This window comes from Oryzias latipes, chromosome 17 (assembly GCF_002234675.1).
Source record: "Oryzias latipes chromosome 17, ASM223467v1".
Taxonomy (NCBI): domain Eukaryota; kingdom Metazoa; phylum Chordata; class Actinopteri; order Beloniformes; family Adrianichthyidae; genus Oryzias; species Oryzias latipes.
The window spans coordinates 10,359,483-10,384,071 of record NC_019875.2 but is presented as its reverse complement, the minus strand read 5'-3'; the positions used below and the strand labels follow the sequence as shown (position 1 = coordinate 10,384,071).

The 24,589-nt window shown below is 46.0% G+C and overlaps 1 protein-coding gene across 1 annotated transcript; it reads left to right on the top strand.

The window, feature by feature from the left end:
* Window positions 1-18,371: 18,371 nt before the first annotated feature.
* On the top strand, window positions 18,372-22,508 carry LOC101166004. The gene is made up of 3 exons (XM_023965694.1): window positions 18,372-20,307; window positions 21,617-21,919; window positions 21,997-22,508. Exons 1-3 carry the CDS (start codon window positions 20,184-20,186, stop codon window positions 22,278-22,280), a joined length of 711 nt encoding a protein of 236 aa, XP_023821462.1. The 5' UTR covers window positions 18,372-20,183; the 3' UTR covers window positions 22,281-22,508.
* Window positions 22,509-24,589: the final 2,081 nt, after the last annotated feature.

Genomic DNA, 24,589 nt, shown 5'->3' with positions numbered 1-24,589 from the left:
GTTCAGCACCAGTCGTTCGAAGGATTTCATGACTACCGAGGTCAGGGCGACTGGTCTGTAGTCATTTAGTCCTGTGACTGGGGACTTCTTGGGGACTGGAATGATGGTGGAGAGTTTGAGGCATGCAGGTACCACACACATCTCCAGGGAGCTGTTGAAGATCCTGGTGAAGATGGGAGCTAGCTGGTCAGCACAGACTTTCAGGCAGGAGGGAGAGACTCCATCGGGTCCTGGAGCCTTCCTGATCTTCTGCTTCTGGAACTGTTGACGCACATCTCGTTCACAGATCGTCAGTGCGGATGAGGGGGCAGGTGTGGGGGAGGTTGGGATTGCGGGTAGATCCTGTGTGATGGAGATGGTGGCTGAGGGGGAAGGTGATGTTCTTTCGAACCTTGAGTAGAAGTCGTTAAGCTCCTCAGCCAGGTGGTAACTGTCTGAGGGGCGGGGGGATGGTCTCCGGTAGTTGGTGATGGTCTGCAGGCCTTTCCAAACTGCAGAGGAGTCGTTGGCAGAAAACTGGTCCATCAGCTTTGCAGTGAAGGACCTCTTTGCAGCCTTGATCTCCTTTGTTAGCTTGTTTCTAGCCTGTTTATACCGGTCCCGATCTCCACTCCTGTAGGCCTCTTCTTTGTCCTGACGTAGTTGCCTCAGTTTAGCAGTGAACCATGGTTTGTTGTTGTTGAATGTGCAGAAGGTTTTAGTCTCCACACACATGTCCTCACAGAAACTGATGTAGGATGTGACAGTGTCAGTGAGTTCATCCAGGTCTGAGGCAGCAGCCTCGAAGACGCTCCAATCAGTGCAGTCAAAGCAGGCTTGCAGTTGCAACTTTGACTCATCTGACCATCTCTTCCCAGTCTTCACTATGGGCTTAGCTGATTTCAGCTTTTGCCTATAGGTTGGGATAAGATAGACTAGGCAGTGGTCGGAGAGTCCCAGGGCAGCGCGGGAAACAGAGTGATATGCGTCCGTTATTGTTGTGTAGCAGTGGTCCAAAATGTTCAAGCCTCTGGTGGGGCAAGTCACGTGCTGTTTGTATTTGGGTATTTCAGCCTTGAGGTTTGCTCTGTTGAAATCCCCGAGTGTAATCACCAGAGAGTCGGGGTGGTTTCTTTCAACCTCTGTGATCTGGTCAGCGAGTTGCTGTAACGCCTCCGTTACGCACGCCTGTGGTGGAATGTAAACACCGACCAGCACGAACGAGGAAAACTCCCGCGGAGAATAGAATGGTCTACAGTTTATGAAAAAAGACTCCAAGTGCGGGCTGCATGTCTTCTTTAGCACAGTGACATCTGTGCACCAACCTTCGTTTATATAGAAGCACGTTCCGCCTCCCTTTGATTTCCCCGACAGCGCGGTGTTGCGGTCCGCGCGGTGCAGCTGGAAGCCCGGCAGGTGAAGTGCGCTGTCCGGGATCTGTTCACTGAGCCAGGTTTCAGTAAAGCACAGGGCGGAGGAACAGCGAAAATCCGAGTTTTTGTTTAGGAGAAGCAGCAGTTCATCCACTTTGTTGGCCAGAGAGCGGACGTTTCCTAGGTGTATGGCTGGTAGAGCGGTGCGTAAGCCACGCTGCCTCCGCTTGACTAGCGCGCCTGCCCGCTTACCGCGTTGACGCCGTTTGCTAATTCCACACAGGGCTGCTGCGCCTCCGATCAGGATCTCCAAAAAACTATCCGTATGAGTGAAAACAGGATTAAAAAGTCCGGCACTGGACTCCCGGATGTGCAAAAGCTCTTCTCTGCTGAATGTAACCGCAGTGGGAGAGCAGAGAGCAACGCTAAAAGGAAAAAAAGTGATAAGTGCGAGAGAGCACAGCACCGAGCACAGCATCTGAGAATGGTGTGGCCACACATCCCCAGTCTTGGGCCATGCAATACACAGAAGCTCTTCATCTTCTTGGACCGCCTTCATTTTGATCCGTGAAACTGAGAGAGATCTCGTAGGCCCTCACCTACCACTATATGTTATTGTATGGGACAATGTGAATTTCCACCGTGGCCCGCTCATCAGGGCCTGGTTCACTACTCATCCAAGGATCTTCATAGTGTCCCTACCAATTTACTCTCCTTTTCTCAATCCTATCGAGGAATTTTTCTCCGCTTGGAGGTGGAGGGTGTATGAGCATTGGGCTCAATATCAGAAGTCTCTGGTCCATGCAATGGATGCTGCGTGTGAGGATTTTACAGGAGATCAGTGTAGTGGATGGCTACCACTTGCACGCCGTTTTTTGGCTCGTTGCATCACAAGGGAGAATATATGCTGTGAAGTGGACGAGAATATTTGTGGCCAGACAGACAGCAGCGACGATGCCTGACGTGATGTCTCCTCTAGCGATATAACTCATTGGGTGCACCTGTTGGGGGAAGGAGCAGGATCGGAGCCCGCTCTGCTGCCGAGATGAGGAAAAATACTTTGGAGTTCTTGTCTAATGCTGCAAAGGGCTGTGTATTGTCAAAAATTAGGGGATATAAAACGTATCCCGATATGCGCCCCACGATACGGTGTGTATCCCCATATTTTACCGGAACAATTTTTTTTCCTTTTTAAAGAAAATATGACTTCGAAAAAACTCTACCTGAATTTCAATACATCTTTCATTGTAATAAAATTGTCAAATTCAGTTTATTTAATGATCACAATGCGAAGCACTACAAATATATCTCATTTACAAGTTGCTTTACCCAGTCAAATTCATAGTGCTTTTATTTTGGTAACGGAAAATATAGAAAGGGAACACTCAACTTTGTCTGATTTCCACAAGAAAATATTTTTCAGTACAAGACAAAAAATGGAATGAATGTGCCTTAACTAATTAGGTTCTCAAAGTATGAATATTTTTTTTTAAATATTGTTTAATGTAGCTTCTCCAGAAGTTGTAGACAGTTCAGGAGCCTGAATATTACCTCAAAAATAAGGGGGGGAGGGGGGGTACTAATTCTTTCTAGAAACAATAAAATGAGAAGATGAGGAAGAATCACAGGATGAAGGAGAGCGCCTTAATGTGGCTAAGATGCTTTGTTTACCAATCTGCAGCCACGCTTTTCACACACACGGAAGAAAAACAGTGACGGTCATCGCCACAATGTTGCCCAGTTGTGAGAGCGTTGTACACATAAGGTTTAATGGCCGATGAAGTGGGCATTACAACTTTTTAACTCACGCAGTGGAAGCCTGAACCATCCGACGCGAAGCGAAGTGCGTTAAAAAGTGATAATGCATACTTCGAAGGCCATTAATCCGCTTAGACCGTGGTCACTTACAAAAGAAATAATTAACCAGTTATTAGTCCTCAATTCTTGTTTTTTTTCCGAATTGGATTGTTTTTTTCATGAAAAGCGGACTACCGCTCTTTGTTACATGGTGCGGCGCCTTGTCACGGTAATGTGCAGTCAAGATTCGGCGATATAAAGCGAAATATATATATATATATATATATGCTAATCGTCCCGATGGGTTAAATAAACCATCAGTTCAGATAGAAAGTTCACCTCTTACCACAGGGGTGTCAAACTCATTTTGGTTCGGGGGCCGCATTCTGATCCCAAGTGGGCCGGACCAGTAACGTAAAAGCGAAAAACAGTTTTTTTTTTTTTTTTTTTTACTCAGTTAGAAAAAATGCCTCAGCCAATATGGTAGCCTAATCACTTATTATTACACATTCATATACAGAGGCCCATTGATGTAAAATGAAATTCATTTCACTTAAAAATTGGTATTTATTTGAATATTTTACATCTGACACTGAAGCAAACCTCTCCTGATATGAACTGATATTTTATGAACTATAACTTTTTTGTTATTTATTGTGTGTGTGTGTGTTTGTGTGTGTTTTGCTGCCGGACACCTGAATTTCTCCCTTGGGAAATTAATAAAGCGTCTGTCTGTTCAATTCAATTCAATTCAATTCAATTCAATTCAATTAAAATTTATTTGTATAGCCCAAAATCACAACAACAGTCGTCTCGATGGGCTTCGAACTAAAACATTAACTCAAAAGGATCATGAATACAAAGACTTCAATAGGAAAATTATCGTGATCTGATGTGGAAACAGAGTGACCCAAATGCTGAAACCTGGAAGGAGACTCGGACAAAGGGGGTAGGTTGAGGAGGTTTAATTTGGCTGAAGGTGAGGAATGGAGTTTTTTCCCAGGGAGATGAGCGTCGGCTGGCTGGAGGAGTCTTGCAGCGGGAGTCCAGGAGCGCAGCATGTGAGGCCAAAGGATCGCGACCAGGTGAGTGTCAGAACAGGATATTCCTGAGGCAGAGCGAGAGGAGCAATTAGTGACATGAAGCATGGCAATTCACAGAAACGAGACGTGGCCAAAATAAGCACCATAGGAGGAACAACGATCTGGCGTCGGCTGAAGATCCATGAGCTCCTTAAGAAGGCAGAAGCAATGAAGAGGTAAGTGGAAACAGCTGGTCTCGATCCTAGGCAGAATCAGCAGGGGAGGGGGAGAGTGACTGACAGGCCACCATGACAGCACCCCCCTCTCAACGACCGCCACCTGGCGGTCCAAGACGACGATCGGGGTTGTCACAGTAAAAGTCGTCGATCAGGGTATGGTCCACAATCAGGGTACGGGAGATCCAAGAACGTTCCTCTGGACCATACCCCTCCCAATCCACCAGAAACTGCACACCACGGCCACGGTGCCGGACATCCAGGATCTTGCTGACCGTGAAAGCGGGGGGCGCCGTCGATGGTACGGGCGGTTGGTGGGGAAGTGGACGGCGGGCACAGCGAGCTCTCGTGACTGGCTTGATCTGGGAGACGTGGAACGTAGGGTGAATCTTGAGGGCGGCCGGGTGACAGAGTCTGACACAAGTGGGGATGATGACACGTTCTATGGTGTAGGGTCCGATGAACTTGGGGGCCAACTCGCGTGACGAGGCCTGGATGGGAATATTACGGGCAGACAACCAAACCTTCTGGCCGGGCTGGTAATTGGGACTCACCCCCCTGTGGCGGTTGGCTATCTGGCAGTTGCTCTCCTTAGTGCAAAGGAGAGCCGCCCTGGTCTGCAGCCAGATGTCACGACACCGTTGGAGGTGGAGCTGGACCGAGGGCACTGCCAGATCCAATTCTTGGGAAGGATATAGAGGGGGAGAGTAGCCCAAGGAGGCCTCAAAGGGAGATATGCCGGTAGCCGTGGAGGGATGGCTGTTGTGGGCATATTCCACCCACACCAGGAACTTAGACCAGTCCTCCTGATTCTGGGCCGCCAGACACCTGAGAGCCGCCTCCAGTTCTTGGTTCACCCGTTCTGCCTGGCCGTTGGACTGGGGGTGGTAGCCTGACGTAAGGCTGACAGTGGCACCTAGGGCGGAACAGAAAGCCCTCCATACCTGTGACGTGAATTGTGGACCCCGGTCCGATATAATGTCACAGGGGAGTCCATGATCGCGGAAGACATGATTGACGAGGACGTCGGCTGTTTCCAAGGTAGATGGGAGCTGTGGCAGAGGAATAAACTGGGCAGATTTAGAAAAACGATCTATGACTGTCAGGATAACCGTATGGCCCTGCGAAGGTGGGAGTCCGGTGACAAAGTCAACCGCAATGTGAGACCATGGACGGCTGGGCGTGGGTAGTGGCAATAGTTGTCCTGAGGGTGGTCTATTGGATGTTTTAGAGCGAGCACAAGTGGTACAGGCCGCGATATACTCCCTGACATCGTGATCCATGGTGGGCCAAAAAAAACTTCGTTTGAGTAGTCTGGTGGTACGGTAGACCCCCCCATGGCAGGCGATGCGAGAAGTGTGTCCCCATGTGAGCACTTCAGATCTTAACGAGACCGGGACAAACAGGGTGCCAGGGGGACAGGCGACGCCTTCAGGGGTGTTGCCTTGAGCTTGGAGAACCTTGGTTTCGACTTCCCAGGTGAGGTTGCAGATGAAACATGAAGGGGGAAGGATGGGAGAGTCAGAGTTAGAATCGGAGGTGTTGTATTTTCAAGACAGAGCATCCGGTTTGACATTGTGACTGCCGGGACGGTAAGTGATGGTAAAATGGAAGCGATCGAAAAACAAACATCAGCGGGCCTGACGGGAATTGAGTCCTTTAGCGCTACATAGATAGGCAAGGTCCTTAGGGTCAGTCAATACGAGAAAAGGTTGTTCCGCTCCCTCCAGCCAGTGACGCCATTCTTCTAGAGCGAACTTGATGGCCAAGAGCTTACGGTTCCCAACATCGTAGTTACGTTCTGCTGGACTTAACTTCCGGGAAAAATAGGCGCATGGTTTAAGTTTTCCTGTTTTTTCTTTGCGTTGTGACAAAACAGCTCCCACACCGGAGTCAGAGGCGTCTACTTCCACTATAAACTGTTTAGTTATGTCAGGTTGAATGAGTTTGGGAGCAGATACAAAGAGTGACTTGAGTTTTTTAAATGCGGCATCAGCCTCCGGGTTCCAGGGGTAGACTCTGTTGATAGAGATGAGTTGGGTGAGTGGGGAAGCAATGCTGCTGTAATTACGGATAAACCGGCGGTAGAAGTTGGCAAATCATAGGAATTGCTGAAGCTTCTTCTGGGTCGGGGGAACTTCCCACTGGATTACTGCCTCAATTTTAGCTGGATCAGGGCGGATATTGCCAGCCACTATGATGTAGCCCAGAAATGGGATGGTGGAAACATGAAATTCACATTTCTCGGCTTTGACATAGAGCTGGTTTTCGAGCAGCCTTTCGAGGACAAGGCGGACATGATGCTCATGCTGTGCGGGATCAGTGGAGTAAACCAAAATGTCGTCTAAGTAAACAAAGACGAACCGATTGAGGAAATCTCTCAAAACGTCATTAACTAAACGTTGAAATATAATTTCAATAATATAATAAAGATTGTAGGCGTTTGAGGACACTGGGTAACAAAAAACTGGTGGTATTCACGGTGATTACCGGAGGTCAAAATGAGAACGGGACTGGTGCGCTTTGTAATGCGCGTAAGTTGCTTACCCCCCAAACCACCAGCATTAATAGGGATGGAAAGAGAAACCATCGACAGCGAGAGATCCTGAACGAGGCGTTGGTCAATTAAACTATGTTCAGCTCTGGAATATACAAGGGCTTGGAGCTCAATAACTTGGTTTTGATTACTAATTTTGACTGGAACAAACAAGAACTTACCACATGAGGTGAGTTCAGAATTTTCCTCCCGTGGCCTGACCTCTAACGGGGGGGTTCGAGAGTTTAAACAAGATTTGCATTTCGAGACTAGATGGCCCAGCTGGCCACAATAAAAGCAAAAACATTCCTCCCGTCGTCTCTGTATTTCTACAGGAGAAAGCTTAGCATGATCAATTTGCATGGCTTCGTAATGTTGATTGGGAGATGTTTCCTGGTTGGGAGGTGGGTCCAACATAACAGGGGTAACGAGATTAGCCGGGGGCGGCGGAGGCTTACGCTGTCGTTCGATGTGGCATTCACATAAACGGGCGTCGGACCTCAGGGCTGCAGTGACCGGGTCTTCAAAGGTGTCTGCTTCCGGCTGAGAACATAGGTGGTCTTTTATCCGATCATTCAATGACTGATAGAAGAGGCATTTAAGAGCGGGATCCGGCCAACCAGCTTCGACTGCTAAGATGCGGAAGTCGACTAGATGATCACTTACCAGGTGGTTACCTTGTTTGAGACTCAGTAACCGCCGGGTGGCTTCTTCGTGCTTTCTGGGCTGGTCGAACACCAATCTGAATTCCCCAATGAAGCAATCGAATGGAAGATGTGTGATGGGGTGATGGGATGGGCGGCCAGAAACGCCTGAGCCCACTGGACAGCCTTGCTGCAGAGAGAGTTTACAATCAGAGATATGCGGCTGTGATCGGCTTGATAATACCTGGGGGCCTGTTGGAAAATTAATTGGCATTGAAGCAGGAACCCTCCGCAGGTTTCTTTTTTTCTTTTTTTTTTAACTTGTTCTGTCCAACAGCTGAGCAAACAGATTAGAGCTGAAGGCTTTTTGTGTTGGACAGGTTTTACTATCACAAAAAGAGGTTATATAGCTTCAAGAAACTAGAGTGTAGATTTGTATAAACCCCTTTTTGTCGTATTATTTTTTATTTATTTGTTACATTTAGTGTGTGTGGGGAGGGAGAGGGGAAAAATGTGAGGGGAGGGTGGAAGAGAGTAAAAGGAAGAAAGGTGAAAAGGTGGAGGATACAAGCACTGGTTTGACTAAGTTATTAATTTAAGCTGTAACAATTATACCAGATCTGCTGGAAAGACGAATGTTACATCAAAGGTGAAAATCTGACACTAAGATGAGCGAGAAAAAAAAACTGTCCATCAATACACTGTAGGTAAGGAGGAGGGATGAAGCAGACAGGGAGCAGTGTGGAGTGTGCACGTGCACGTGGGGGTGGAGATACATGCATGCTGCCGACGTGAACCGTGTGTTCATAAAGGGAGCCAGATCCTACCCAGCCAGACCAGGAGAGGGGAGGAGAGCCCCCCAGGCCAGAAGCCCCCCCAGCATCCGGACCCAGGCAGCCCGGGAGGGGAGGAGGAGGGGACCGCCCACCCCACCAGCCAGGCACAGAGAGGGCCCCCCTACAGGGGCCCCCCCAATGCCCAGAGGCACAAGCGAACCCAGTGTCCGGCCCCCAGGCCACAAGACAGGAGCGCTTAGCCGTACCAGGCGGCAGCCATGGGGGCCACCGGGCGCCGGACACCGAGACAAAGGCCAGGGACGAAGCCAGGGCCCCCGGAACCCAAGAGCCGGCCACCACCCGACCGGCGCCCCGTCCCCGCAAGCCAGCCCAGGCCCGCGACCTTAGCAACCCAGGGATCGCCACGCACCCACAGCCACAGCCACCCCCCTAAAACCCTACGCACTACCACCCCCCCCGCCATAATATCTGACCCCCCCTCCCCAACCCTCTCAGTGCCCTCCCCTCTCTGTGATGGGGAGGGAAAGCCCCAGAGGGTCCCAGCGAGCCAGCCCCCAGGTCGGTCCTACCCATGCACTCACACACACATACTCACAATCATCTGGTTACCCTCCCCACCCCCGCCGCCAAGCAGCAACCCCCCCCCCCCAGCCGGCCGACCCCCAGCGCCGCATGCCCGACCCCTCCCGCAGCCGACAGGACACCCATAAGCCCGGCCGCCCTGAGAGGACCAGGCGGGTGAAGACCGGCCGCCCCCCCCCGACCCCACCCATGTATGGAGATGTGGGAGTGCTGTGTGTGTGCTGCAGGTAAAATAGGAGGTCACCAGTGTGGGGGGATCCACCGCTGCCAAGCCGCAAAGCCCCCCACTCCGGAGTCCCTCTGTGAGTGGTGTGTATTTGCTGTGTGTGTGCTGCTAGCATGCAGTGTGTGTGTCTACAGAGGAAGTTAAAATTGTGGGGGGGCCAGCGAAAGGTGAGCACGGATGTTTCACCGTGCCCCCCTCCACCAGACCCTCTCCACAAGGCCCTAGATGAATCAGAGTGTCTAATATGCAAGTAAAAAGCGGGGAGGAGGGCGGGTGCCAACGAGAACCCAGAGAGGGGCATCCCCAGTGAGCCCCGCCAGCATACCCCTCCCATCCAGATCCCGGGGCCCTATGTGCCTGTGTGCAATATTTGTTTGGGTGAGAGCGGGGAGGAGCGGGCGGATGGGCACAACCGGGGGAGAAGGCTCCCCCGAGCGACCGGCCCCCCAGCCGGCCGCGGTAGGCGCCCCCCCTCCCAGAGCGGCCGGGCAGCCAGAAACGCCAAGCCAGCCGCAGTCGGAGGCCAGAGCCTCGCGGCGCCGAGAGACAGCCAGCAAGGAAGGGTCCCGGTGCCAGAACGGGGGGGCAGGGGGTCCAGCCCCACCATTCATACCCTGGCCCCCCTAAGGACTAGCACACTGCCCCCCCAGGCCCCCCCCCAAAAAAAAATAAATAAGTAATAATAATAATAATAATAATAATAATAATAATACTAATAATAATAATACTAATGATAATAATAATAATAATAAAATAATTAATATAATAATAATCATAATAATAATAATAATGAAATAAACCCACCCAAGTGAACCCATTAACCCCTGCTGTGACTGCGGCGCCGACCCCCGGGGGCCAGGCCACGCGCCAACTACCGGCCACGGGCGAAACACCGGCCACGGGCAGACGACCCCAGGCCCCAGAGCCCCAAGCCCCCCCCCCCCAGCCCCCGCCACGGCGACCAGCCACCCAGCACGGCACCCGGCCGCCGTTCCCGGTCAGCCGCACTGCCTACCCTGCGCCCAGCAGGCACCCGCCCAGGAACCCCTGCCAAGTTGCCGGCAGAGTGTGCGCCCCCACCACCACCCCACCCAGGCAACCAGAGCCCCGAACCGGGAGAACGACAGGCCCGGCAGAGCCCACCCCCCCAAACCCACCCCGGCCCACCCAACCAGCCAGGACCCGGCTCAACCTATCACCATCCCACCCCCACTAGGTGATGTGACTAACCAGCTGGAGCCAGGGAGAGTCTGAAGCCGACAGGTTTTTTGTGGAGGACATTATCTCTGAATTAATATGCTCTGACATGAGGTTTCTGTAGTGGTTGATGCTAAGATTATTTTTAGATTTCCAGTTTAGGAGGATAGTTTTCTTTGCTATACATACAGCGGTGAGAACCATATAAGCCTTGTTAGATTCCATGTTGATGTTATTCAGGTCACCTAATAAGCAGAATTTGGGGCAAGCAGGAATCTTATGATTAAACCAGATTGATAAATCCTCACAAACCTTACGCCAGAATGATTGGACAGGTGGACAGACCCACAGGGCATGCAAATAGTCGTCTATGTTGTTACCTATGCACTGTGTGCATGTAGCAGACTGATTGAGACCCATTTTAAATAACCTCTGTCCGGTGTAGTGAGTTCTGTGGAGAATCTTGTATTGAATAAGTTGCAGATTAGGGCTTTTGGTCATATTAAAAGGCATTCAAACAGATCTGTAGCCAAAATTGATCACTAGAATTCAATGATAGCTCAGACTCCCATTTTGTCATGGGTAAGTAAATGGTTTCATCTATGTCTGATAACATCTTATAAATTTTGGAGGTGAGTTTGGGATTTTTAAAGGTCCATGAAATGTGTTACTGTAAGGGGGGGGTCTAGGTCTATTTGGGTCAGGCAGTATTTAGTGCTTATAGCTGATTTAAGCTGCTGATATTCTAGAAATTTGTTTATATTAATTCCATAGGTTGAGGATAACGTTGAGAGGGACATAAATTTTCTATTCTGAATTATATGCTGGAACTGCTCGATTCCTTTGTTCTTCCATGAAGCAAAATGAATCATGTTTTTGTTAATCAAAATGTCAGGGTTATTCCAAATGGGGGTAAGTTTACATGGAAATAATGTGAGGTTGTTTTTTTTAAGAAAATCCCACCAGGCTGTTAAGGATGAGCTGATGTTTAAACTTCTGAAGCATTTGTGTTGTTTAATTTTAGAACTGAAGAAAGGTAAATTAGAAATATCTAGGTTATCACAGAGATTTTGTTCAATGTCTAGCCAGGATTCATCCAGCACACCAGGATTCAGCCATTTTTGTACATAACACAATCTGTTCGCGGAGTAGTAGTCCTGGAAGTCTGGAAGGCCTAGTCCTCCTCTATCTTTAGGTTTTTTAATAGTTTTTAAACTAATCCGTGGGGGTTTACCTTCCCAGAGGTATTGGGAAATGAATGAGTCTAATGATTTGAACCAAGTAGTTGGAGGTTTGGAAGGAATCATTGAAAATAGGTAGTTAATTTTTGGGAGAATCATCATTTTTATGGCTGCAACTCTCCCGATTAGAGAAATGGGTAGAGTTTTCCATCTAGTGAGATCAGCCTCGGTTGTTTTAAGTAGTTGGGTGTGGTTTAGCTTGAGTAGATCAGAAAGCCTACAGGAGATATTTATACCTAAGTACTTTATGTTGCCTGTTTGTATTTTAATAGATGACGGATTTAGATAATTGCAATTAATTGGTAAAATTGTGCTTTTAGACCAGTTTATGGAGTATTCTGAAACTGAGGAAAATCTATTAATTAGGGAGATGATTTGGCAGATGGAAGATTGTGAATTAGGAGTAAATAGTAAAACATCATCTGCATAAAGACTTATTTTGTGTTCTAAATTTTTGGTTTGAATGCCTTCAATGTCTCGACTTTGCCTAATAGCAGCAGCTAGAGGTTCAATAAATAGTGCAAATAAAGACGGAGATAGTGGACAGCCTTGTCTGGTTCCTCTTTGTAAATTAAAGCTTGGAGATGTTTGATCATTTGTTCTGATACGAGCATTAGGAGAGGCATATAGTATTTTAATCCAGTTAATAAATGATTTTCCAAAGCCAAATTTGTTCAGGGTGGCTATTAAAAATTTCCAGTTGACCCGATCAAATGCCTTTTCTGCGTCCAGTGACAAAATGGTTGCTTCTCGGTTGTTGATGGTTGTATAATCTATGAGGTTGATTAATCTGCGCATGTTGGTAGATGAATGTCTACCGTTTATAAAACCTGTTTGGTCAGGATGTATTAGAGAGGGAACTACCTTCTCCAGCCTTCCCGCCAAAGCTTTGCAGATTATTTTAAGATCTGCATTAATCAGCGATATGGGTCGATAGCTGGATGGTGATGTGGGATCTTTCCCAGGTTTCAGAAGTAAGATTATATTAGCAGAATTCATATTTGGAGGTAGATAATTGTTGTCCTTAATTTCTATTGTCATTCTGAGAAAAATGGGAGCTAAGATTTGCCAAAACTCTTTATAAAATTCTGCTGGGAAGCCGTCTGGTCCTGGGGCTTTTTTACTAGGCATGTTGGTTAATGCTTTATGTAGCTCTTCTTTAGTAAAAGGGGACTCCAGGGCTGTGATTTGTTCCTCTGTTGGTCTAGGCAAATCTATGCTATTGAGAAAACTGTTGATGTCATTGTCAGAGGGATTAATTTGGGATGAGTAGAGAGATTGGTAAAAGTTTTTAAAAACTGAATTTATTGCAGCTGGATCATGTGTTGCATTTCCTGTTAGGTCTATGACTGATGAAATAGTTGTCTTCTCTTTGTTTATTTTGAGTTGATTTGCCAAATATTTCCCAGATTTATTACTGTGATCAAACCTCTCCAAGCGTAGTCTCTGTAATAAAAACTGTGTTCTTTGATTAGTTATTTCATTTAATTCGATTCTTACTTTCCTTATTTGTTGTAGAGTTTGTTCATCCGGAGAGTTGCTGTAGGTTTCCTCTAACAGTCTGATTTTTTGCTCTAAATCCACTAGTTTAGAGTTTTCTTTTCTTTTTTTGTGGGATGAGAAGGCGATTATTTTTCCTCTCATGACTGCTTTCCCGGCCTCCCATAAAAGGCACGAGGAAATACCTGGGTGGTCATTATTTTGAAGATATGAGGACCATTCTTTAGCAAGAAAATCTATAAAGTTAGGGTCTCTGAGCAACGATGTATTGAACCTCCAGCTCCTTAATGAAGGTGGTGATGTTTTGTTTTTAAGAGTCAGGGAAACTGGTGCGTGGTCGCTGATAGTAATGGGGTGGATCTGTGCTTCCGTAGCTATGCTCAACAAGGAGCTGTTAACCAAGAAATAATCTAGCCTGGAGTATGATTGATGAACTGTGGAGAAAAAGGTATAAGTTCTTTTCGTGGGGTGGAATAAACGCCAAACATCACAAAGACCAAAATCCTCCATGTACTGTTTAACAGTGTTTGTGGATTGCCAGATTCTAAGATTTCCTGTGTTATTTAGCCTATCCATCTCTGGATCTAAACACATTTTGAGGTCACCTGCAATGATTAGCGATTTGTCTGTATGTTCAGATAGCGCAGAGAAGAAGGAATGAAAGAATTTAGGGTCATCTACATTGGGGGCGTACACATTAGCTAAACACAGCTGCATATTTTGGGTGGAAAGAGTGACTATTATAAATCTTCCTTCTGGGTCTATGACTGTACTAGTTTCTGTGAATTTAATTTCCCTATTTATCATAATTGTTACTCCTCTCTGTCTAGAATTATAACAGGCTGAATATACGTTGGGAAAATCTGCTGTGGCGAGAATATTCACTGAGGAACTAGACATATGAGTTTCTTGAAGAAACGCAAAATCAGTTTTGAGATCTTTTAATTTGCTCATTACTTTCAGTCTCTTCTCTCTGGTTCCAGCTCCGTGCACATTCCAAGTAACTAACCTTAGGGTGGACATGCTGCTGTTGAGGTGAATGCTAGAAACTGTATGTTGTTGATGGAGGCAAAAATGAGTATATATGTACACATAATGGTGTGCTTGATGTTGCTATGAGGCTTAATGTGTAATGCACAGTGCATGTGATGTAATGCTGGACATCCTGAGTGTCTGAGTGTGTTGTGCAGATCAGTACTATTGTAGAGTGGCTGGGTTATGTGGCAGCTTAGGTGAGGGGGAGGGAATAGTGTGTGAAAAAAGAAAAAAGGGAAAGGAGTGCAGAGGGGGGGATAAATAAGGAAACAGGGAGGGTAGAAACAGAACAAACCTATCATAAACAGGCTTGAAGCTGCTGAGGAGACTGGTGGTGATTTTACCTAAAGTGGAAACCTTTATGCCCCGTGAGTTATGCCCAGTGTGTCACATATAAGCATAAACTAACACCTGTGCAGAGAGTGTAAAGGGTGTGGATACATATCTGATCTAGTAGAGCCAGGGAGTGACGTTTGGGTCGCGGTGGAGCTGTCCATTCACATAGAGTCGGTCCACAGATATGACAGCGCGGGCCCCTTCGCTCAGAAATTTCTTCCTGATGGGGAACAGGATCCTTCGGCGCTCCAAGATTTCTTTGGGGAACTGATCATCCATCCTGAAGTCGGTTCCCCGGAGCTCCCTGCCACGGCGCCTCACCTCTTCCTTCTCCTTGTGAAGGACAAACTTGGCCACGATGGGTCTGGGCCTGCGGTTCCCAGGTCTCACTGCTCCCATGCGATGCACACGGTGAAAGTTTATGGTTTTAACTTTTTCCTCTGGAAGCTTTAGCTGGCTTTGAATAAAGTTTTTAATTTTTTCCTCTGCGTTTTCTTCTGGTGTTTCTGGTATTCCCATGACCACTAGGTTATCTCTCATGGATCTTGATTGAAGATCCAGAATGGACTCCTTGATCTTCTTATTTTCTTCAGAGAGTTGGCTCATTCCATCAGTGATGGACTTTACCGACTCCCTCAGCGCTGAATTCTCCGCGGTCAGGGTTTCCACTTGTTTTTGGGAAAATTCTAGAGCATCCTTGATCTCTTGAAATTCCCGGTGAAGAACTTCCAGGAGGGAAAGACGGCTGTCGAAGCTGGATAGTTTGGCATCAATGCTAAGAAGCATATCCCACGCGTTAGATTCAAACTCCGTCTTCGGTGGAGAAGCTCCCGGTGATTCTTCGGCTCGGCTCCGCTTGGTGGGGGCGGCTGGCTTGGCTGACTGAGGGGTTTTTCCCATGACGAGACGCTCGTATTGCTCGTCGATGTAGCTTGTCAGGCTGTCCAGATCCTCCTCGCTGCTGCAGCTCTCCAGGACGTTCGGAGTTTACTTTGGAAAAAAATCGGGGAGGGGAATGGCACTGGGACGGTGTATTTATCCCAAAAAAGAAGAAAAAGAGAGAAAAAGGATATTCCGCTGGCTTGTTTGTTGTTTTAGTTTCCCAGGATTAAATCATCTTATTTTCCACCAGGTCTCGAGCCGGTCCCTCTCCCCCTCCGCAGGTTTCAACGTCGCTGAAAAAAGGCTCCGCCTGGAGACGGACATTTTCCGGGATCTCGGCGGATGAGGAAGTGAGGTGGACACAGGAACATCAGCAGCGGCAGCGGGATTAGCATGTAGGCTGGTAGTAGCACTGAGAATTTGCGTCATGCTATCGAGGCGGCGGGAAAGATCCCACTGTGCCGAGGACATGAGAGTGATGGCCTCCGCTTGTTGTTTAAGTAGATTACCTTGTAAGACTACGGCATGGTGGAGCCCTTCCGGATCAACTGGGTCAGGAGACTGGCCAGATCGTTCTGTCATGATCTGATGTGGAAACAGAGTGACCCAAATGCAGAAACCCGGAAGGAGACTCGGACAAAGGGGGTAGGTTGCGGAGGTTTAATTTGGCTGAAGGTGAGTAATGGAGTTTTTTCCCAGGGAGATGAGCGTCGGCTGGCTGGAGGAGTCTTGCAGCGGGAGTCCAGGAGCGCAGCACGTGAGGCCAAAGGATCGTGACCAGGGGCCTCATTTATAAAACTTTGCGTAGGATTTGCGTCAGAAGTGGCGTACGGATGAAACATAGGACGTGCGTACGCACAGAAATATTCGGATTTATAAAACCGTGCGCACGCACATCCTACGCATCTTTCCCTTTATAAATCACAACCGATTCTAAATGCAGCGCAGCTTTTGCGGCTACATGACACGCCCATAGTTGCCCATAAATAGTCCGTGAAACGCCCACAAATTAATATTCATGGCTTGCTAAATCTTGGCAAACACAGAGGGGAAATCAAAAAAACGTAACTTCAGTCAATGTGAAGTAGAAGTTATCGTTGGCTAGGTGGAAAAGAGGAGAAAAGTGTTGTTTGGGGCACAGTGTGGGCATTACTAATGCCAAAAAGGCACGTGAGCGGCAAACGGTGGCAGACGCCGTAAATGCTGCAGCCTCACAACCTCGGACCGTGGCCGAAATAAAAAAGAAATGAAAGAAATGATCGGACATCAAAGTCGAGGCAAAAAAACGTCTAGCGCTGCATCGGCAGAGTGTGTCCGCCACGTGGGGGGGGGGGGGGGGGGACCGGAGCTGACCCCTCTTGATGAGAAACTGGCCGCTATTATTGGGGAATCCCTATTAAGTCCCCCTTATCGGCGTCCTCCTCCGCCTCAGTCACCTGACTGAGACGGAGGGGACGCCGACGCGCCAGGGTCAGGGTGACACAGGTAAGAGAAATAATTCAAATGAATGCAGTCAAGTCACATGTATGCAGGCTACACAATTACAGATTATTAATATAGAACAATTTTATTTTAGTTGCTGGGTGTTCCAGCGGGGCCAGTGGTTACGATGCTGCAGCTGAGCAGCCGTCTGGCCCCAGCGTCTCCACGGCACGCGGCTCTCAACCCTCCAGCAGTGGACGCGTCCTCACCGATGCAGTCCTTGAAATGCAGAGGGAAGTCAGTAGTTCAATCAGAGAGGTGGCCAAGGAGTTGGGCGAAATCAAGATCGCCCTGACTGAAATAAACTGCACGATGAGGGAATTCTTAAATAAATAATATTTTCCACACCTCTTTTTCTTTACAAGCGACGCATCACTTCCAAACGCTGGCGCACAGCAGCAGCAAATGGCTCAAATGCGTGGGGATGGGGTTCAGGGTCGGGGCCAACACAGCAATCAGCGCCAGGGGGTAGAGGCACGTTTTTAAGCTGTGCCACATTGTGTAGCACAGCACATGCCAGCACGATTTGGCACACACTGTCACTTTCACGTGTTTCTTCCATCTGCCGACGGTGTCGCCATTTCTCATTTCACCCGTTTTTGTGCGTACGCCTGGGTCAGAGCTTGCGTGGAGGACCGCACATTTTCCCGTCAAGTTTGCTTTTTATAAATCTCAACTATTGCGTAGAGAGTGGCGTACGCCTTCTTTTGTGCGTACGCAACGTTTATAAATGAGGCCCCAGGTGAGTGTCAGAACAGGATATTCCTGAGGCAGAGCGAGAGGAGCAATAAGTGACATGAAGCACGACAATACACAGGAGGAACAACGATCTGGTGTCGGCTGAAGATCCATGAGCTCCTTAAGAAGGCAGCAGCAATGAAGAGGTAAGTGGAAACAGCTGGTCTCGATCCTAGGCAGAATCATCGGGGGAGGGGGGGGGGGTGACTGACAGGCCGCCATGACAAAAATACTAAAAGGAACTAACAAACTGACTAAACTATACTGGCATCCCTGCCCTTAGACCCCCTTTTGCGGTAAGGAAAAACTCCTAAAAAAAACGGATTCCGGAAAAAACGAAGAAACCTCAGGGGTGCCCACATGAAGGAGGGATCCTCCCCCAGGACGGACAGGTGATTTACCAGAACTCATTGAGAAGAATTAACTTATCTAACCCTACAACTACACATATAAAGTCCAGCAGACAAGCTTCATCCAGCCGTCAGTCAGGGGCGCGAGTCGAGCCAGAGACAGGATCCACAGCCAGGTGTAGGAGCGGGAGCAAAGGCGAGGTACACGGTCAGGAACCGGAGCACAGATGAAGCAACTGGTATCTGGAAGCACTCCCACTCCCCAGTCCCCAGTCCCCTGTCTGTCTGTCTGTCTGTCTGTCTGTCTGTCTGTCTGTCTGTCTGTCTGTCTGTCTGTCTGTCTGTCTGTCTGTCTGTCTGTCTGTCTGTCTGTCTGTCTGTCTGTCTGTCTGTCTGTCTGCCTGTCTGCCTGTCTATCTATCTATCTTTATGGTCCAAAATCTTAGGCAGAAAAAAATTACTTAAATAAAATTGACCTATGTGGGTGATCTGCTTGATAAAATAAGAAAAACTATAAGCTGCCAGGAACACTTATTTGGAGTGTCACTCTGTCCCTTGAAACCAGGAGCAAGAGGGCTTCTTCTGGAAGAGGCCAGTTTCATCCATCATTCATTCATCTGAATGATAATTATTCTCCGCGGTTTTCTTCCTCAACGTTTTAGGATTTTTTCGGCTGCTTCTGAATCAGCTGATGCCATTTCTCTGTGCAACGGAAGTAACTTTGGTTATAACGACTCAGGAACTTATGGAACCAGCTGTTACTGTAATATGTTCTTTAATGAATGAATAGTGACCTGAATAGTGACCTGAACTATTCAGTGAGTCTCTACTGTTTGAATGGATCTCCACCTGAAGGCTGATGCTCAACTAGACCCTCAGAAACCAAACCAGCAGATGCTGTTAGTTGTTGACTAAAGGAAGAGATTCTCTGACTCCTGTTTCTCTGCATCTAAACATCTAAAAAGCTTATCTTTTCTTCAGTAGATCCATGTGAGTCCAACAGTTTCAAGCTGTTTCAGCTCCAAGAAATCCAAACCTCAGAGTCAGAAATCTAAATTATTTTGAGTAAAAAGGATCAAACAGATAAAACTTTCATGTATCATCTTTTCTGGTAAATGGTGTATGTTTACATAACCCTTCTTTACTAGATTTTTTTTTGTTTTGTTTTGTTTTCAATGGAGAACTCTGTTCTGTGCTGAAGAAGGACTTCATGGAGCTGCTGGTTCATCTCTACAGCTGCTGCTCTCCTGAAGGTTTCTGTTCATTCCAGAGACTCCTCATCCTCAGAGAGGAAGAGTCACACTATGGATCTCTCTGAATCCTTTTAACTATGTTGCTTCTTTGTGTTCTTTGCTCTTTTGCATGATTTAAATTGCTGTTACTAATTTTTTCATTGTTATTTTATAAGCTGCTAGCACTGTGGGTCAAGAGGAAAAGTAATTTCATCTGTGCTGCATGTCATGTGTATGCAGCTTATTTGACAACAAAGCTGACTTTGACTTTTCTTATTGAAGAGTTTTTCTATGTTTTTCCATCCATGTTTTTACCAGAGTTGTTCATCTTTAACTCTCCCATATGGAACTTAACTATCTCTTCACCAACGACATCCCTGAGCTTCAGAAAGAAGCATTTTCTAAATGTTCCAGAGTCTCTGTCCTGGACTTTTAGGAACTGATCCTTCCAGAATGTGAATGTGGATTTGAGCTTCTTCATGGTCTACATCTGCAGTTTTCATTGAATCAGCTTCTCTAGTTTCAGAAACACAAACTGCTCTGGTTCAGAGAAATGTTCTGTTCAGACAGAATGGGATTGAAACCCAAAGTGTGGTTTTCTCAGAGGAGCAGAGATCTTTCTGCTTCTGTTTGACTGCATGAAAGCAGCAGAGACCAGAAGTGAGACAGAAACTCTGAGAGTGGAAGTGAGCTCTGAATGCTGAATGTGTCTGTGTTTGGACTCCCAGCAGAACTGTGCTGCTCTCTCATGTTCCTGTGGTTTCAGGAGGAGCAGAAGAAAACAGACTGATGGACTTCAGGATAACTGAACACGTGCACAACTCTACATTTCCTCTTTCATGCTGTCACTTCCTGCATGAATCTTTCATCTAATAACTGCAGGAATATTTGTCATTTTCTTCTCTCATTTCACACAGCAGTTCACCAAGTTCCTCCACTGCAGACAGAGACAGTCATGTTGATCTGAACATTAGAGAAACTCATCATGGAGCTGAAATATGATCCTGATTCACTCAGATGACACTTTAACAGCACACAGGTTTTTGGAGCACACTTTCTCACTGTGTGAGTCGGGCTATGGGTCCATCATCTTTGGATCTGGAACTGGACTGTTTGTAACGGGTAAGAAGAACCATTTCTGCTCCTTCAGCTGTTTGATTGTAGAAAATGTGTTTCAAGTCAGTTTCTGCTGCTTCAGCTTCACATGTTAGTTTGTTCATCATTAGCAGAGAATTCATCAAGCAGCCATTGTTCCAGAAGAAAAGCTGAATCATTTCTGCAAACATGTTGAAATCTCACTGAACAACTAAACTGATTCTTGATTTCTGTAAATCTGAGTGATGTTCCAAATATTTAGAGTTTGATGGTCTCACTGATTCTGGAACATCTGCTGGTTTCTGAGAACAAGATCAGATCTGAGCTTCAACTGAATTTAACACAAGTTTGGAAACAAAACTGAAGAAAATGATTTCAGGAGAAATTATTATTTAAAAAATTCTTACAAACTACCCTTGATTTGAAACTATTTTTACTTTTATTAAAGTATTTATCAAAAGAAAAATAACCTTTGAGGAAAACATGTTAACTTCTTTCCCTTAATAACATTTATGATTTAAAAAGATTTTAAGGTTAAGAACATGTGATTGATGTAAGATTAAAGGATTTTGTCAATTATCAAGTTTTTTTATTTTTTTTTTACTTATTTATTTATGTTTTTCTTGGCTGCACGGTGGAGCAGTGGTCAGCGCTCTTGCCTCACAACAAGAAGGCCTCGGTTCAAGTTCATGAGTGTATGTGTGATTGCGGACACTCTACCCTGCGACAGACTGGCAAGCTGTCCAGGCCACAAGTGGTCGGGATAGGCTCCGGCAGCCCGTGACCCTGAAAGGGAAAAATGGATAAGAATATGAATGTTTTTTTTAAGCTTTGAAAAGTCTAAATTGCTTTTATAAACCTGAGACAAAAAATGTTCTTTAAATCCAATAAAATATAATTAATGAGGACATTTCATTTATTCTCAATTATGAAACAACTATTTTCTGGATGAAAAAAGGGAAAATTTAATAAATCTTGAAAAATAAAAAATGTTCTTTAAGAATGATAAAGCTTTTGACAAATAATTTATTTCCTGTTTAGATATTTATAAGAATTAGTACTTAAAGCAAGGATTTAACATCAAATTTCTAAAGATCTTTTTGTTCCAAATGAGTTAGTCTGAGTGTAGAAATGATTTGCAGCCGTCATGTCTCCTGATGACGGTTTGATGTGAAGCTGAATCCAGTGAGTGAAGTGAACTTTGTGCTGCATTGATGAGGAGTTTAGTGATCAGAGTTCATGGAGTTTCCAGGATCAGACTGAATGCACTTCTGGAAGCTGCTGTTGACTGTGTGAGTGTGTGTCTGTGCTGCTTGTTGCTGCTGTCAAACTTCAGATGAGTCCGTAGTGAAGCCCGTGGTGAGCGTGTACCCAGCAGCATCCAGAGTCCATGTGGAGGGGAGCAGCTCCCTGCTGTGTCTGGCCTCAGCCATGTTTCCTCCTGTGGTCCAGTTCTCCTGGAAAAGACAGAAGAACAACGGACCACTGGAGGACCTGACCTCTGAAGAGCAGCTGGATCTCACAGAGTCGGGACGCAGCGCCTCCATCCTGCTGCTCCATCAGCAAGAGGACAGCTCCTATAAATACATCTGCTCCGTCAAACATGAGGGGGGCACAGTGGAGGCCCAAACACAACAAGGTAATGAAGGCTTGGTGACTGTGTTCAACAGAGATTCAGCTTCATGCTGACTCTTTCTGACTCTTTCTCTGTTTCAGAGGTTCCTGCACTTCCAGCTGCAGGTTCCACAGCAGCTCCAACATCCCATCCAGCAGCTCCAACATCCCATCCAGCATCTTCCAGCATTCTAGCAGAGGGAACAGCCTCTGTTCCTCCTCTGGACCTGGTGGAGCTGTCCTTCCAGTCTGAGTGCAGGGTGAAGCTGCTCTGCCTGCTGTACTCAGTGCTGATAGTGAAGAGTCTGGTGTACTGCTGTGGACTCTCTCTGCTGATGATCCTCAGAAACAAGGGAGCATCCACCAACTCCAGACATGCTGAATGACTGTTTTCTGCTCGTCTTTTCTCTCCATCAAATCTCCTCCTTTCATCTCATTCATCACTTTGATCACAGTTCTCAAATGTTTTTTATGACTTGCTGTAGATCTTTATGATCTACTCTGTGGAGTTGTAGCTTTGCTGTCTTCTGCTTCATAGTTGAACATTCTTTCATGCACAGTATTCCATATCTTCCTTCCAACAATATTCTCAATAAACATGCTGTCTGACTGTTTTCTGCTTCTTTCCATCAAACATCCACATCTCATCTCATTCGTCAAAGTTCTTAAATGCTTATTTTCCAGTCTTCTATTACTTTGTAATAAGGTTAAGAGCGCACATTCTTTGTTTATTGTCTTTTGTTGAATAAATATTCTTTTTTGCAAATGGTAAATGACGTAAACTTGTCCACATTTATACTTAATAATCTTATTAAAGTCACCTAAATAGTTTCTTCTTCATCGTATACACCATTAAACTAATTTAGTTTAACATTATTGCTTCTTTAACTTCAATAGGCAGCTGGATGTCTCAGTTGTCTGGATGTAGGACTGACACACAGCAAACCTGGTTTTGCTTCCTAGGATGTGGAATGACCCTAATCTAGTGTGGAATGACCCTAATCTAGTGTGGGTCCTGCTACATGTCTGGGTCTCTGTGCCTTCAAAATACAAGCTTGTGTCAGGAAGGACATCTGGCATAAAACCTTTGCCAAACCACCTGAGTCTCAGTGGTTTCAGTTAAAGGTAATTCGCTGTGGCGACCACTAACAGAATGAGCCGAATGTTAAACAATTACCTTCAACACCACTGAAACAATTTTTCCAGAGAGTAACGAAACAGAGCAGAGAGGGGGTTGATGCAGCAGCAGATCTGAATCTGCTTTCTGTGGTTTGATTGACAGGAAATGTTAATGACAGACGATTAGACTTCCTGCAGCTGTGTGTGTGTTTGTGCTCTGCAGCCTTCACACTGTTAGCTGTGGGTTCATACAAACTCTGAGCTCCAAAGATCCTTTCAGGAAGGATCTCCTCACATTATCAGCAGGTTTTCAGATGAAGGACATAGCCTAGATTGATAATATCCAGGGTTTAGACAGAAATATTGTTTTTCTCGATCATACCATGACAGTAAATGATATTCTCATGAAAAAGGCTAAAAGAACACAAACCACACAACCACAGAAAAACAAACTGCTGAACAACACCTGTTTATCATCTTCATGTTTGCGTGAAAGATTTCATCTTTTGGAAACTGCATCAACTCACACCTTCAAACCCAACAAATAAAATGATTTTAAAATAATAAAAAATAAACTGCTGAACTGAAAGAAATTCTAATTCTAAACATTTTATTTTGATCAGCTTCCATAATTGAATGGGTTAGTTCAAAAGGGGCCCAAGTCCAAGAGGTTTGTTTTTCCAGGAAATTATTTTAATTGCATAGCTTAAAGGGAGGCTACACCAAATGATTAATACTTTACCCAGATTTAGCACCGGTTCATAGCTTACAAATGCTACTCAATTCAATTCAATTTTGATTTGAAATGGTTTATTTCAAGCAATCAAACAAGAATAATACACAAAAAAACAAAACAATCATCAGTTATACATTCATACAATGACGAATCAAACTTAGGATAATTAGACATATTCATTAATATTGCTTGAAAGGGAGTGGAAGGAAGCGAACTTTTATAATCCCACCCCTGTTCTACTGTAAACATTTTATTACATGATTTATCATTACACGGTTCCTAGCTTTTATCAGACAGAATTAAGAAACCTGAAATATCAATAAAGCATATGACAAAGATGAATTACTTAATTATTATGTTCAATTCATTTCAATTTTATTTGTATAGCCCAAATTCACAACAACAGTCGTCTCAATGGGCTTCGTATCGGTAATTGAAAAAGTGAAACATGAACTCAAAAAGATCATGAATACATAGAGTTCAATACTGGCATCAACTGCCCTTAGACCCCCCTTCGCGGTAAGGAAAAACTCATAAAAAAACGGATTCCGGAAAAAACGAAGAAACCTCAGGGGTGCCCACATGAAGGAGGGATCCTCCCCCAGGACGGACAGGCGATTTACCAGAACTAATTGAGAAGAATTAACTTATCTAACCCTACAACTACATATATAAAGTCCAGCAGACGAGCTTCATCCAGCCGGAGTTGGGGGGACAGTCAGGGGCGAGAGTCAGTCAAGGTGTCAGAGCAGGAGCAGAGACGAGATACACGGCCAGGTACAGAGCTGAGATGAGCCAGAGACGAGCCAGAGGCAGGAACCACAGCCAGGTGTAGGAGCA